This window comes from Mobula birostris, chromosome 24 (assembly GCF_030028105.1).
Source record: "Mobula birostris isolate sMobBir1 chromosome 24, sMobBir1.hap1, whole genome shotgun sequence".
NCBI lineage: Eukaryota > Metazoa > Chordata > Chondrichthyes > Myliobatiformes > Myliobatidae > Mobula > Mobula birostris.
Window position 1 is genome coordinate 29,225,945 of NC_092393.1, and position 15,577 is coordinate 29,241,521.

Genomic DNA, 15,577 nt, shown 5'->3' on the forward strand with positions numbered 1-15,577 from the left:
TTATGTACTGCTCATGCCAAATCTGAAGTCACTGAGAGAGAGAAAAAAAAATTCGCAAAAGCAGATTATTTGTGCAATGACCCAGTCCTGTTAAAGGATCTCTACATAGTAGCTTAACTTTGGGTGGAGTGACACGGGCAGAAAATAGCATGCTAGGATGGGGGAAATGTGAAGGAGGAAGGGGTAAATAAGAAGGACAATGAAAAATTGACTGGGCGATGGGAAGGGGGAAACCTGCAGGCCCCCAGAGCCATGGAACATCTATATGGGGAAGTAGATTAGTCAGGGAGCATTAGGTCCACAATCAGGAAGGAGGCAGGAGTCGCGATCAGCAACAATCAGAATGGGCTGAGTCAGAGGTTACAATCAGACCCCAGACTACGACAAAAATCATTTCACTGCTTTTATCACAACGTATCAACTCATTGTACCATCGCTAATAACAATGGCCCACTTAATCCGTTTTTTTGCATGTGAGAGCACAAAACGTGCTCACACATTAATGACATCATTGCGTGCACAAGACCCAACAGGGAAATGACATCAAGGAAGTTTTGGTGAAACACGCCACAGAGTTCCTGATCCAATGTTGCAATGTTAGTGGTTTCTCCAGGAAATGTGCAATAATAGCAAAACACAACAAGGGTTGTGTTTCACCTGCTTTTAAGGCTCAATAATGGATATAAGTAGAGTTATACTAATCCAGGTTTGCAGCATAAGATTCTTATAATTCCTTAAACCATGAACGCATTAGTGATTTTGGACACTTTTTCATCATTTGCTCCTATGGTATTGCTTATGTCATTTTACAGTTAGATTACTTCTTTTTGAACCTGCATGTTAATTTCCAATAAGGACACTGGTTCTTAACAACTTTTGATCTCTTATCATATAGAAAATACACTACCTTTCTGTTTACCTATCAAAGTGGATGGCTCACAATTTTCCATCTGCCATATCCTTGCTGACTTATAGACCCACTTATATCCCCATAAAAGATGTCTTCAATTTATTCATGGCCCATATTTCCATGTTATTTTCCTGCATCAACAAATCTGAGAAGCCTTCATCCCATCACCCAAGATTATGAACAGCTTGTGATGCAGTACCATCTACAGCGGTATCTCATTGGTCATAAACTCCCGAGCTGAAAATGACCCTTTAACTTCAACTTGTTTTCTGTGCTTTAACCAAACTTTAATCCATTCTATTGCAATATTAGCAATACTTTGTGTTTTAACTTTGTTTAAACAAGTACTTTGAATGGTGTTTCTCAATATTTACCAGTTATCAGTTTCAATATTGTTGTAGGATAACTCATATTCTAATAATAATACTTTATAGATCTCAAGTGGAAAATTCTTTTGTTACAGCAACACTTAAAAACACACTTAGCAGTGTGCTTAACTAATAATAAATATTGAACAATAATAGTGTAACATAAAATGCATACCAAAGTGCAATAACGTACGAAATAATAAAACAGAGTCTATTGTACTATGATGTGTGTTCACTAAGAACATAGAACATAGAAAACCTACAGCACAATACAGGTCCTTCAGCCCACAAACTGTGCTGAACATGTCCTTACTTTAGAAATTATCTAGGGTTACCCATAGCTCTCTATTTTTCTAAGCTTCATGTACCTGTCCAGGAATCTCTTAAAAGACCCTATTGTATCCGCCTCCACCACCGTCGCCAGCAGCCCATTCCACGCACTCACCACTCTGCATAAAAAACTTACCCCTGATATCTTCTCTGTACCTACTTCCAAGCACCTTAAAGCTGTGCCCTCTCGTGCTAGCCATTCCAGCCCTGGGAAAAAGCCTCTGATTATCCACACGATCAATACCCCTCATCATCTTATACACCTCTATCAGGTCACCTCTCATCTTCTGTCGCTGTAAGGAGAAAAGGCCGAGTTCACTCAACCTATTCTCATAAGGCATGCTCCCCAATCCAGGCAACGTCCTTGTAAATCTCCTCTACACCCTTTCTAAGGTTTCCACATCCTTCCTGCAGTGAGGCGACCAGAACTGAGCACAGTACTCCAAGTGGGGTCTGTCCAGGGACCTATATAGCTGCAACATTACCTCTCGGCTCCTAAACTCAATCCCACGACTGATGAAGGCCAATGCACCGTATGCTTTCTTAAACAGAGTCAACCTGTGTAGCAGCTTTGAGTGTTCTATGGACTCGAACCCCAAGATCCCTCTGATCCTCCACACTGCCATGAGTCTTACCATTAATACTATATTCTGCCATCATATTTGACCTACCAAAATGAACCACCCCACACTTATCTGGGTTGAACTCCATCTTTCACTTCCCAGCCCAGTTTTGCATCCTATCGATGTTCCGCTGTAACCTCTGATAGCCCTCCACACTATTCACAATACCCCCAACCTTTGTGTCATCAGCAAATGTACTAGCCCATCCCTCCATTTCTTCATCCAGGTCATTTATAAAAATCACGAAGAGCAGGGGTCCCAGAGCAGATCCCTGAGGCACACTACTAGTGAACGACCTCCATGCAGAATATGACCCATCTACAACCACTCTTTGCCTTCTGTGGGCAAGCCAGTTCTGTATCCACAAAGCAATGTCCCCTTGTATCCCATGCCTCCTTACTTTCTCAATAAGGCTTGCATGGGGTACCTCATCAAATGCCTTGCTGAAATCCATATACACTACGTCTATTGCTCTACCTTCATCAATGTGTTTAGTCACATCCTCCAAAAATTCAATCAGGCTCGTAAGGCACGACCTGCCTTTGACAAAGCCACTAGCTGACTATTCCTAATCATATTATGCCTCTCCAAATGTTCATAAATCCTGCCTGTCAGGATCTTCTCCATCAACTTACCAACCACTGAAGTAAGACTCACTGGTCTATAATTTCCTGGGCTATCTCTACTCCCTTTCTTGAATAAGGGAACAACATCGGCAACCTTCCAATCTTCCGGAACCTCTCCCGTCCCCACTGATGATTCAAAGATCATTGTCAGAAGCTCAGCAATCTCCTCCCTCACCTCCCACACCTCCCACAATAGCCTGGAGTACATCTCATCCAGTCCCAGTGACTTATCCAACTTGATGCTTTCCAAAAGCTCCAGCACTTCCTCTTTCTTAATATCTACATACTCAAGCTTTTCAGTCCGCTGTAAGTCATTCCTACAATCACCAAGATCCTTTTCTGTAGTGAACACTGAAGCAAAGTACTCATTAAGTACCTCAGCTATGTCCTTCGATTCCATATACACTTTTCCACTGTTACACTTAATTGGTCCTATTCTCTCATGTCTTATCCTCTTGCTCTTCACATACTTGTAGAATGCCTTGGGGTTTTCCTTAATCCCGTCCGCCAAGGCCTTTTCATGGCCCCTTCTAGCTCTCCAAATTTCTTTAAGCTCCTTCCTGCTAGCCTTATAATCTTCTAGATCTCTATCATTACTTGTTGCACAGAGATGACCTGCTCTATATGCTTATTGCATTTTATAGGAAAGATTTTCTGTAACGATCCTCGTGACAGTGGAGCTGAATGAGGCTGTTCAAAAAGGTGCTTCTCTGCTTATTCAGTAGGTCATGGAAAGGATGTGCCAGGTTGTCCATAATGGATGACAATTCATGTTGATGTTCTAGTACTCATTTATACAATGTGTTCACTGAAAGAGGCCAGATGAAACTTAACAAACACGGGTAAGGTATTGCTTTACTTATTGTGGTTATGACATCAACTAAAAACTATGAGCCATCGAAAATAAGCATTCTGCGGTGAACCATTTACCAAGAATTTTCACACAGACCTTACAGGAAGGTATACCTGATTCAAAGTGTTGTTTATCACTGAGCTGCAAATTTGCAACCAGTTTGCATTTGAAGATAAAGACACAGTAGCATATATGCAGAATACGTGCCCCACAATATATTCGAACTTTCAGCAGCAAGTCCAGCTTTGCAAAAAGTTTCAAATTGGGAAAATTGATCTTTAAATATTTCAGTTACTTACAAAACATTGGTACATGGATGAAAGCAAAATGGAGGCCCATGTGGGAGGGAAGGTTACATTGATCTTGGAGTAGGTTAAAGGGTTGTCACAACATCACGGGCCAAAGGGACTGTTCTCAGCTGTACCGTTCTATGTTCTGTGTTCATATAACTCTGTAATTATTAAGGTTTGTTTGTTCTCAGTGATATGAAACTATTTAGTCTGGATTATGGTGACAAAAACAATACAATGTTAGGTTATGAAAGATTAAGGAACAAACTTAGATGGACAAGAGTTCACCAAGGAAGTTGGGGAATTTAAATACAAAGCAAAATAAAGAATATTTGTGACAGTGACCATGAAAGTTATGAATAGTCACCAGAAACAAACTCATCTAGTTCTTTGACATCCTAAAAAAAAGAAAATCAGCAGCCCTTAATTGGAAAAATCCTGGTCCCAACTTTTGATTTTTCTTCTGAAATGGTTCAGCATATTCGAAAATTCAAGAACAAACTATCTCATGTCTACTATAAGCCTACTGACTCTCACAGCTATCTGGACTATTCCTCTTCTCACCCTGTCTATTGCAAAAATGCCATCCCCTTCTCGCAATTCCTCCATCTCCGCCGCATCTGCTCTCAGGATGAGGCTTTTCATTCCAGGATAAGGGAGATGTCCTCCTTTTTTAAAGAAAGGGACTTCCCTTCCTCCACCATCAACTCTGCTCTCAAACGCACCTCCCCCATTTCACGCACATCTGCCCTCTCTCCATCCTCCCGCCACCCCACTAGGATAGGATTCCCCTTGTCCTCACCTACCACCTCACCAGCCTCCAGGTCCAACATATTATTCTCTGTAACTTCCGCCACCTCCAACGGGATCCCACCACTAAGCACATCTTTCCCTCCCCCCCCGGCTTTCCGCAGGGATCGCTCCCTATGCGACTCCCTTGTCCATTTGTCTCCCCCATCCCTCCCCACCGATCTCCCTCCTGGCACTTATCCTTGTAAGAGGAACAAGTGCTACACATGCCCTTACACTTCCTCCCTCACCACCATTCAGGGCCCCAGGCAGTCCTTCCAGGTGAGGCGACACTTCACCTGTGAGTCGGCTGGGGTAATATACTGCGTCCGGTGCTACTGATGTGGCCTTCTATATACTGGCGAGACCTGACGCAGACTGGGAGATCGTTTCGCTGAACACCTATGCTCTGTCCGCCAGAGAAAGCAGGATCTCCCAGTGGCCACATATTTTAATTCCACGTCCCATTCCCATTCTGATATGTCTATCCATGGCCTCCTCTACTGTAAAGATGAAGCCACACTCAGGTTGGAGGAACAACACCTTATATTCCGTCTGGGAAGCCTCCAGCCTGATGGCATGAACATTGACTTCTCTAACTTCTATTAATGCCCCACCTCCCCCTCGTACCCCATCCATTATTTATTTATATACACACATTCTTTCTCTCTCTGTCCTTTTTCTCCCTCTGTCCCTCTGATTATACCCCTTGCCCATCCTCTGGGTTTTTTCCCCTCGGCCTTTTCCTTCTCCCTGGGCCTCCTGTCCCATGATCCTCTCATATCCCTTTTGCCAATCACCTGTCCAGCTCTTGGCTCCATCCCTCCCCCTCCTGTCTTCTCCTATCATTTTGGATCTCCCCCTCCCCCTCCCACTTTCAAATCTCTTACTATCTCTTCTTTCAGTTAGTCCTGACGAAGGGTCTCAGCCCAAAAAGTCGACTGTACCTCTTCCTAGAGAAGCCGCCTGGCCTGTTGCATTCACCAGCAACTTTTACATGTGTAACTATCTCATCAGTTGCCCCGGAAGAATCAAGAAATGGGAGCTCCATCTGTGAAGATGGACTACCACTTAAAGGTAACACCAACAATATCAGCAGCAGCACCACCGTCAGAAATGTTCAAAATTCAAAGTAAATTTATTATCCAAGTATATATGTTACCATACGTTACTTTGAGATTCAATTTCTTGGAGGTGCTTGCAAGGAAATTAAATAAATGCAGTAGAATTTTATGACAAACTCTACATAACAAAACAAAGACTGACAATCACAAATGTGCATATAAAAATTAATACTGTGAACGAGTTGACAGAGACTCTGCAGGTAGCATAGCAGTTTGGAAATTAAGAACCTGGTGGCATGGTGCGAAGACAATAACCTATCCCTCAACGTCAGCAAGACGAAGGAATTGGTTGTTGACTTCAGAAGGAGTAGCGGACCGCAAAACCCAATTTACATTGGTGGTGCGCAAGTGGAACAGGTCAAAAGCTTTAAGTTCCTCGGGGTCAATATCACAAATGACCTGACTTGGTCCAACCAAGCAGAGTCCACTGCCAAGAAGGCCCACCAGCGCCTTTACTTCCTGAGAAAACTAAAGAAATTTGGCCTGTCCCCTAAAACCCTCACTAATTTTTATAGATGCACCGTAGAAAGCATTCTTCTCGGTGCATCACAACCTGATATGGAAGTTGTTCTGTCCAAGACTGGAAGAAGCTGCAGAAGATCGTGAACATGGTGCAGCACATCACACAAACCAATCTTCCGTCCTTGGACTCACTTTACACCGCATGCTGTCGGAGCAGTGCTGCCAGGATAATTGAGGACACGACCCACCCAGCCAACAAACTTTTTGTCCCTCTTCCCTCCGGGAGACGGCTCAGGAGCTTGAAGACTCGTACGGCCAGCTTCTTTCCAACTGTGATAAGACTGCTGAACGGATCCTTACCCAGATCTGGGCCGTACCCTCCAAATATCTGGACCTGCCTCTCGGTTTTTTTTTTTGCACTACCTTAACTTACTTTTTTCTATTTTCTATTTATGATTTATAATTTAAATTTTTAATATTTACTATCGATTTGTAATCTAGGGAGCGTGAAGCGCAGAATCAAATATGGCTATGATGATTGTATGCTCCAGTATCAATTGTTTGGAGACAATAAAGTAAAGTAAAGTTTGCAGCCATTGCTATATTTAAGGAGTTTGTATGTTCTCCCCATGACCCTGTGGTTTCCTCTGTGTGCTCCAGTTTCCGCCCAGAGTCCAAAGACCTACCGGTTGGTAGGTTAATTGGTCATTGTAAATTGTCACGGGATTAGGCTCAGATTAAATTGGCGGTTTGCTGGGTGGTGCGGCTCCAAGGGCTGCAAGGACCTATTCCACGCTGTAGCTCAACAAATAAATAAATAATTGCCATTGAATGTATCCATGTTAGTTCAGGAGTCTAATGAATGGAGTTAGAGCAGCAGCACCACATCTCTAACACAATGCCCTTACTATGCTCTTGCACATTGCCCTTCACAGCAGCAAGCCATAGTTACACCTAAGTCAACAAAATGAAGATGAGAATATTCATTTCTAACTGGTACATTTCTCAATTTTACAATGATTCAACACTTAACTTTCAGATGCTGGTAATTCAATATTTATCTTGACAAATTCATCTGAAATGACCTTTGTTTTCACTGCAGACTCAATCTACCACATCAAATTTGACAGAATGGTTGTCCAACATCAAGTACTGAGAGCTGAAATTTCCCACATCTGAACACTCACAGCCACTATTTTCCCTATGACAGAACTGTTCGTGCAGCTTCTTACACATATTTGTTTTTGTCTGTAATTTCGGCAAAAAAAGCCCCAGATTAGTAATCACAGAACATAACCTTGATCATTATTTCTCTAAATTCTTGCACTCCAAATATCTTGGTCCAAATTGGTAATTATCAAGTGAAAACATATCACATGACTAATGTAAAAATTGTTTTATAAACTTACAATCCTCAGATTCAAGTCTCCAATGAAAAATTCATTTCATGATGCCCAACAACAAGCAAAATACAGCTTGCGACACAGATTTGGAACTTTGCCTTTTAAAGATACATGTGAACATAAAATCAAACCAGTACTTTGTTTCATTTCTTGATTAACATGCTATAAATTTCATAGGTCAAATCTCCTAATTTCAGAAAATCCCCCAAAACCTCCCTGACGCTGATGTTTTATTATGCTTACCTCTTTAGTTTTGAGCAAAATCTTTTCAATCAGGATTAGGAAGCTCTGAGGATCTCTGCTTACAAGTTCTTCCAGGCTCCAACGGTTCACACAGAGCCCAGCTGAAAAAGAAAAGCAGGTTTACTCATAATGTAAGAACAGGAGTAACTCCTTGCATTAATTTGCTGGGATCAATTGTAGTTGTCCTTTTGAATGGAAATGAAAGAAAAATGGAAGAAATTGCCATAAGACAATTCAGTCTGTCAATTTTGCTCTGTCATTCCATTATGGTTTATTTATCATCCCTCTAAACCCCATTCTCCTGCCTTCCCTCTATAACCTTTGACACCCTGCCTAATCAAGATCCAATCAACCTCTGCTTCAAATATAGCCAATGACTTGGCTTCCACAGGCATCTGTGGCAAAGAATTCCACAGATTCACCACCTTCTGGCTCAAGAAATTCCTTCTCATTTCTGTTCCAAAGGGACATCCTTCTATTCCGAGGTTGTGCTGTTTTGTCCTACACTTGCTGACTGTAGGAAGTCTATCTCGGACTTTCAGTATTCAATAGGTTTCAAAGGGATCTCCCCTCACGATTCTAAACCCCAGTGAGTACAGGCCCAGAGCCATCAAACGCTCCTCATACATTAACCCTTTCGTTCCTGGAATAATTCTCATGAACCTCCTCTGGACCCTCCCCAGTGCCAGCACATCTTTTCTTAGATATGGCACTCAAAACTGTTCACAATACTCCAAGTACGGTCTGACAAATGCCTTATCATCCTTGCTTTTATATTCTAGTCCCCTCAAAATGAATGCTAATATTGCACTTGCTTTCCTTACAACTGACTCAACCTGCAAGTTAACCTTTAGGGAATTCTGCGCAAGGACTCCCAAGTCCCTTTGCACCTCTGATTTCTGAATTTGCTCCTCTTTTAGAAAATAGTCTATGCCTATATTCAGCAGCTCACCAGAATACTCTGTCCTAAGCCAGTATTTCAACTTCTCCCCAGATGTAGCCCATTTTTAAAAATCTTTCCTCTCCCAGGGAATAAGTCCTTGGAGCTTCTGTAGCTCTGGGTTTTTATGTGTTGGGTTTGCTAGCTGCATGCACAGTGATGCACTATCAATAACTCCAAAAGACTGGAAGTAGAGTAAATACTGAAAGGGTTTTATTAGCAGTAAAATGTGACCTCCAGCATGCTGAGTATCTGCCCTTGGACTGAGAGCAGGAGCAATGGCCCAATCACCCTTATTCAGGGGTCTGTGGGAGGAGCCATAGGAGCAGTCAGCAGAGGGGCGTGTGCAGACAGGTAACCCAGTTACAACATATATATATATGGTTTACCACACACAACCCTCCTCCTTTTGCAGCAGGGCATGAGTGATTTTACCACACGCTTCCTGACACTATATTCCATTTGCCACTCCTTTGCACCTTCTCCAAATCTGTGCAAGTCCTCCTGCTGACACAACACTACCTGCTCCTCCACTTATCTTCGTATCACCCACAAACTTGGCCACGAACATTGGCCATCTGCTTTGTACGCGGAATTCTGCAGATGCTGGAAATTCAAGCAACACACATCAAAGTTGCTGGTCATATGCTTTGCATCCGGGTTGATTCTCATTTCCAGCAGCTTCAATATGTAAAATGGTTATCTAGATCCTGCCCATCCTTTATCTTCAGGTAGCTTCTCCCAGTGATGTTCACCAGATAAGAAGAAGCCAAACACGCCTCTTATTCATTCCCATTTTTAATGCTTCTACTACTAATCACTGCACCTTCTGATATCCCTCCCTAAATATCATTCTCTCTCTAGCTCTTAAGACTTGCATTAAAACTTAGCTCATTTAACAAATTTTATTAAAATGCCTCTATTACTTTATGAAAACACATGTCAGATGACACTATAGGACATATATCTGAACTAATGTATTATGTTTGCTGCGTAATGCCCAAGAATAACACATCCAGTTTTTAAGGCTTGTTGAATTTTTCTGATTATCATCAGCTAATTGCAATGAATTGCTGCCCGGTGGTGTAGTGGTCCATTGCCAAGAAGGCCCACCAGCACCTTTATTTTCTGAGAAAACTAAAGAAATTTGGCCTGTCTCACTAATTTTTATAGATGCACCGTAGAAAGCAGTCTTCTAGGGTGCATCACAACCTGGTATGGAGGTTGTCCTGTCCAAGACCGAAAGAAGCTGCAGTTGATCGTGAACACGGTGCAGCACATCGCACAAACCAATCTTCTGTCCTTGCACTCACTTTACACCGCACGCTGTTGGAGCAGTGCTGCCAGGATAATCAAGGACAAGACCCACCCAGCCAACACACTTTTCATCCCTCTTCCCTCCAGGAGAAGGCTCAGGAGCTTGAAGACTCGTATGGCCAGATTTGGGAACAGCTTCTTTCCAACTGTGATAAGACTGCTGAACGGATCCTGACCCGTATCTGGGCCGTACCCTCCAAATATCCGGACCTGCCTCTCGGTTTTTTTGCACTACCTTACTTTCCATTTTTCTATTTTCTATTTATGATTTATAATTTAATTTTTTAATATTTACTAATTTTTACTATTTTTAATATTTGTAATCCAGGGAGTGGGAAGCGCAGAATCAAATATCGTTGTGATGATTGTACATTCTAGTATCAATTGTTTGGTGACAATAAAGTAAAGTAAAGTAAAGTAAAAGTGTGGGACTAGGAGGCATATGCTCCCGAGTTCGAATCTGGCTGGCTCCTTTCATGCTCTCCATCTATGCTGGGTTGAGCTTTGGGCTAGCAACTCAGCCTCGTAAAAAGAAAAACAAATGCTAAGAAATGGCAAAAAAGTGCTGCTCAAGGCACAAACAGGAATTGCAGACAAAGCTTGAGTTTTAGAGCACCTGAAGCTAATAGGGCAGCCATTCCTGAACATCAAAACTCCTCGGTTTCACCTTTAAAATAAAACTGTTTGATGAAATCAACTGAAGTGGCTTTAAATCTATATAATGCTTAATCTTTTGGAAATTTGATGATTATTGTGGAAACTGCTGATTTGGGATCATTTAGGGAAAAGGTTTATTTTGTCATGGGGTAATACAAAGAAGTAATGACTTGATGCATGCTTAAAAATTTGTCTATTTTAAAGTATAACTATGTTGAAAATTGCATTTCCATCCAGTTCCCATTTTCCACACAGATGGTCAAATGCAAACCAGTAGTTACAGTGCTGAGTAATTAATGTAGCCAAGAGTAGTCTTACTTACCATCAAGGCACTAATTATAGACTTCATTACTGGAGGTTTAGAGCTAAATTTACACTGTTTTTGTCCTTTGGAATGCATTTATTAACATTCTTAAGTGAAAATATTCGTTGTGCTTGCTGTTTTCCATATAAGCAGTGCAAAAGAAAGGGAAAAATACTGAGCAAGTGTTTATGGGTTAATTGTCCATTCAGAAATCTGATGGCAGAGGTTAAGAAGCTGTTCCTGAAATCTTGAGTAGGTGTCTTCAGGCTCCTTACCTCCTCCTTGGTGGTAGTAATGAGAAGAGGGTACGACCTGGGTGATGGAGATCCTTATGATGGATGCCTCCTTTCTGAGAGATCACCTTTTGAAGGTGTCCTTGATGCTGAGGAGGCTGGGGCTCGTGATGGAGCTGACCGAGTTTATAACTTTCTGCGGGTTTTTCCGATCCCATGCAGGGGCTCCTTTATACCAGACAGTGATGCAACCAGTTAGAATGCTCCCAATGGTACATCTGTAGAAATTTGTGAGTATCTTTGGTAACATACCAAATCTCCTAATGAAATATAGCCACTGTCATGCCTTCCCTGTAATTGCGTCAATATGCTTGACCCAGTATAGATCTGAGGAGATGTTTACATCCAGGAACTTGAAACTGCTCACCCATTCCACTTCTGATCACTCGATGTGCATTCTGTCCACTTACCCCTAATGAAGTCCCCAGTCAATTCCTTGGCTTATTGACATTGAGTGCAAGTTTGTTGCTGAGACAGCACTCGACTAGCTAATCTACCTTGCTCCCCTACGCCTCCTCATCACCATCTGAAATTCTGCCAACAATCCAACAATAGTTGTGCCAACAGCAAATTTATAGATTGCGTTTGAGTTGTGCCGATTCATACAGTCAAGAGTGCCGAGAGAACAGGGCAGTGGGCTAATCACGCATCCTTGAGGTGTGCCAGTGTTGATCCGGATTACTGTGTGTAGAAAAAGTACTTGATATCTTCACAAAAAACTCAAAAAGTCTCAAACCAAAAACCAGACTATTGTAATTATTGTTATAACATTCCCTGTTGCAATGTAGAGATACACCAGCCAACCTAAGCCATTGCAAAAATCTTGCAAATGGTGATGAAGTGCTGTTCAAATTAATCACGAGGGTCTAAGATAACATAGTCAAGGATTACTTCAAGTTATCTTTTACATCCAACTGATATAATAAGCGTTAGCTTGACATCTCATCCAAATGAGTGTACCTCAGGCACATCAATGCTCCCTCATCACTGTATTGGGTATTAGACAACCTGCTCACTGATTTAGAGGGGAACATTAACTCACAACCTCCTTATTCAGTATGGTACTGCTGAGACAAGGCAGCAATTTAAACCTTGTTCTATTATGAAAACAAGAAAATATGAAGAATACAAACTATTTCACTAAATGTGAAAAATTAACCCTACAAAACTCTACTTTCCATATTTTATTTTGTAAATTAATAAAGGATTAGTATTCTAGAAACATTTCTTCATTTTTATCCAATCTTGTATTTGTCTTTACCACTCTTTGACATTAGACCAAAACAATGTATGGCTATGCATGATAGATAGTGAGAGATATAGCAGGGTAGATGTGTTCCTAGAAAAGGAGAGGATGTCTATATTTAAATAGAAATATGAATTAACATTGTGTATAGCATTTGGCAAATGTGGCCTTTTATCACTGACAATCAAAAAGCATTTAGCAAACATAGTCTTTGTAACACTGATAATTAATATCACACATCATTTCAATGAGGAAAATATGTACACATCGTCCGGTTGTCAATCTCCCCATCTTACACCCACAAAGAGTGTGATTAATCAGAGTATAATGAATGCAAATTCACTGAGAGACAAAATATTATTAATTTTCTGAAAAATATCTACAGCAGAATATCACAATTGCTAATGTAGTTAACTGAATAGCATTGGTTGGTTTAATTTACACACTTTAAAACAACATTTTTGATCACTATCTTTAAGAATTTCAAATGTATATTGTATACATTCCTCTGACATTAAATGTATCTATTAACCTACTGTTATCTGAATTTGATGATAGATTATCAATATTGATCATGTGAAAGGCCATATTCTGAAGGAAGCCACTGGTTTAGCATTTGTCTTAAGTATATCTTCATGGCATCAGAGTCACATAAAGAAGGAAAAATATAAAGAGTGGCAGAGGGGATATAGCTAGAGAGAAGTATTTGTGTTCTTAAAAATAGATGGCTGAACAAGCTTAAAGAGGGACAAAAAGAAAATGGGAATGCTAGATACAGTAAAAAAAGTAGGACAGTCAATAAAGTGCTACAACATGTTGTCAAATCAGAAAATGGAAGACTCAGGACATACAACCTGTGTATTATATTTTGGCCAAGATTTAAGAGTCGAAGTCCAACAGGTTAAAGGACAGCTTCTATCCCCCTGTTGTAAGACTATTGAGCAGTGCCCCTTTTATGCTAAGATCGACTGGTGCAATGAAAGCTTACCTGAGGCAGCATTACAGGCACATAGCATCATGTAAGCACCATTCACAGGAAAAAGCATAAATTATACACAATTTGACAAGAAAAATACAATTATAATTTTTAAAAAGGTTCTATTTTGTGCAAAGTGATCAAAGTGGTGCTAATCTGCAATGATTAGAGTTGTGCTGGTTAGTTGTGGAACTGAATGGCTGAAGGAAAAGAACGTGATCCTGAACCTGATGTGGGACTTCAGACTTCTTTACCTCCTGCTGGCCGGCTGGCGGCGCAATTGGCATCAGCGCTGGACTCTGGAGCGAAGGCTCCCAAGTTTGAATCCAAGTCGGGTCACCCCCCGCACACGCTTTCCATCCGTGCCGGGTTGAACGTCGAGCTAGCCACTCGGCCTCGTGAAAAAAAAAAGGGTCGAGTCAGGAACGTTTCATATCGTGACCTGTTTAATCTGAAAGGAGACCAATCCTGACACCACGCGCCAGACAAGTATGGCTGACTGTCTGGTGAAACACGCTAAACAAAAACCTCCTGCTGACTAGCACTGCAGGAAGAGAGCAAAAGTGCAGATGGTTGGGATCTTTTATGATTGATTTTGCTTCTTGGGACAGCACCTCCTATAAAATTTACTAGTGGTGAGAGGGATGTTGTCATGCTTAATGTGGAATGTGGAAAAGGTGGAATTAGTGCTTGAGAAAAACATTAAACTTCTTTCATTTGCATATTTACAAGACCTATGCTAATTAAAATGGTCGCTCATTGAGTAAACACTTGTTTATTTAGACTTCCAAACCAGCATCGTTATCTCACTGCAGAACATGTGATCCAATGAAGAACTATTATTCTTTGTTTACCTCCACTTCCCACTTAACACAAGCTTAAATCGTACTAAATTATCAAATTCTGCTAGTCTTATTTTCATTTCTTCTCAGCTCTTACATGGCATAAAGAACACAGAATAAGCATCATGAATGAAACGTATCCTTTTCATTTTCACTACAGTTTTGATTGACTGGACTATTCACAATGAGGAACTGTGAGGTGAGATGCCATTTTGCATTCATAATTACTTTGCACATGGGGATTTCTTGGCTTTGACAATGTTATCTGAAAGATGTGGGAAGAAGAGATTAGGTATTTCCCTCATATAAGGGAAAAGGAAACCAATGTGTGTCATCCTCAGTCAGATTCATGCTTCCTATAGTTACAGTTTTACTGTTGCTGAGTAATTCCCTCACTTTTTGCCTACAGAGCAGGTGAACAGATAACTGAATGACAATACATTTTCAAAAGTTCATGAGGTTAAGTTTCAAGTCCAGCCTTTTTAGATATGCTGAATGTATTATTTTAAGCCAAATTTGTGAGTTTTATTAAATTTAAGCATTCATCAATCCACTACAAACTTGCCAATGTAAACATGGCTAAACTTTATTGAATTTTATGGAAGTTCAAAGTCATTAAATTTCATTCCTCCTGATGTCTTAAGGCATAACTAGAACCAACTTCCCAGCAGCAATGGAACTGGGTGAAAAAAAAATTCACAATTTTCACCACAACCTATTCATAATCAAATTCAGCTCATTCACTATTAAATATGTACAGTACATTGTGATGAAATCCCAATGGTGTGTCTTAGTCAGATTCATCTACCTGGAGAACAGCTCTTCATATTACAATCCAAGGTGATAAAGATCAAAATTCAATGTCTATATTGGCCTCATTCCAAAAGAAGCAATGTTAGCAGCATCAGTCAAAGCCTAGTTAATATGTTGAGAAGAAATAGAACACTAGAATACTAAAATAGGAACAGGAGAAGAAATTCC

General features: G+C 40.8%; 1 protein-coding gene across 2 annotated transcripts in view; it reads right to left on the reverse strand.

Annotated features, from left to right (window-relative positions):
- Positions 1–15,577, reverse strand: part of pik3r5 (phosphoinositide-3-kinase, regulatory subunit 5) — a 102,977-nt gene that overhangs the window by 50,845 nt on the left and 36,555 nt on the right. Inside the window, exons 1-2 of one of the 2 annotated variants that reach the window (XM_072242536.1) lie at positions 14,009–14,114; positions 8,022–8,122 (exon numbers count right to left, since the gene is read on the reverse strand). Coding sequence is in view for 1 of the 2 variants with exons in the window: in XM_072242534.1 (XP_072098635.1) it covers positions 8,022–8,122 (101 nt within the window). In the remaining variant the exon portion in view is untranslated. Of the gene's footprint in view, positions 1–8,021; positions 8,123–14,008; positions 14,115–15,577 lie in introns of those variants that run through there. The other variant, XM_072242534.1, reaches the window with a different exon arrangement.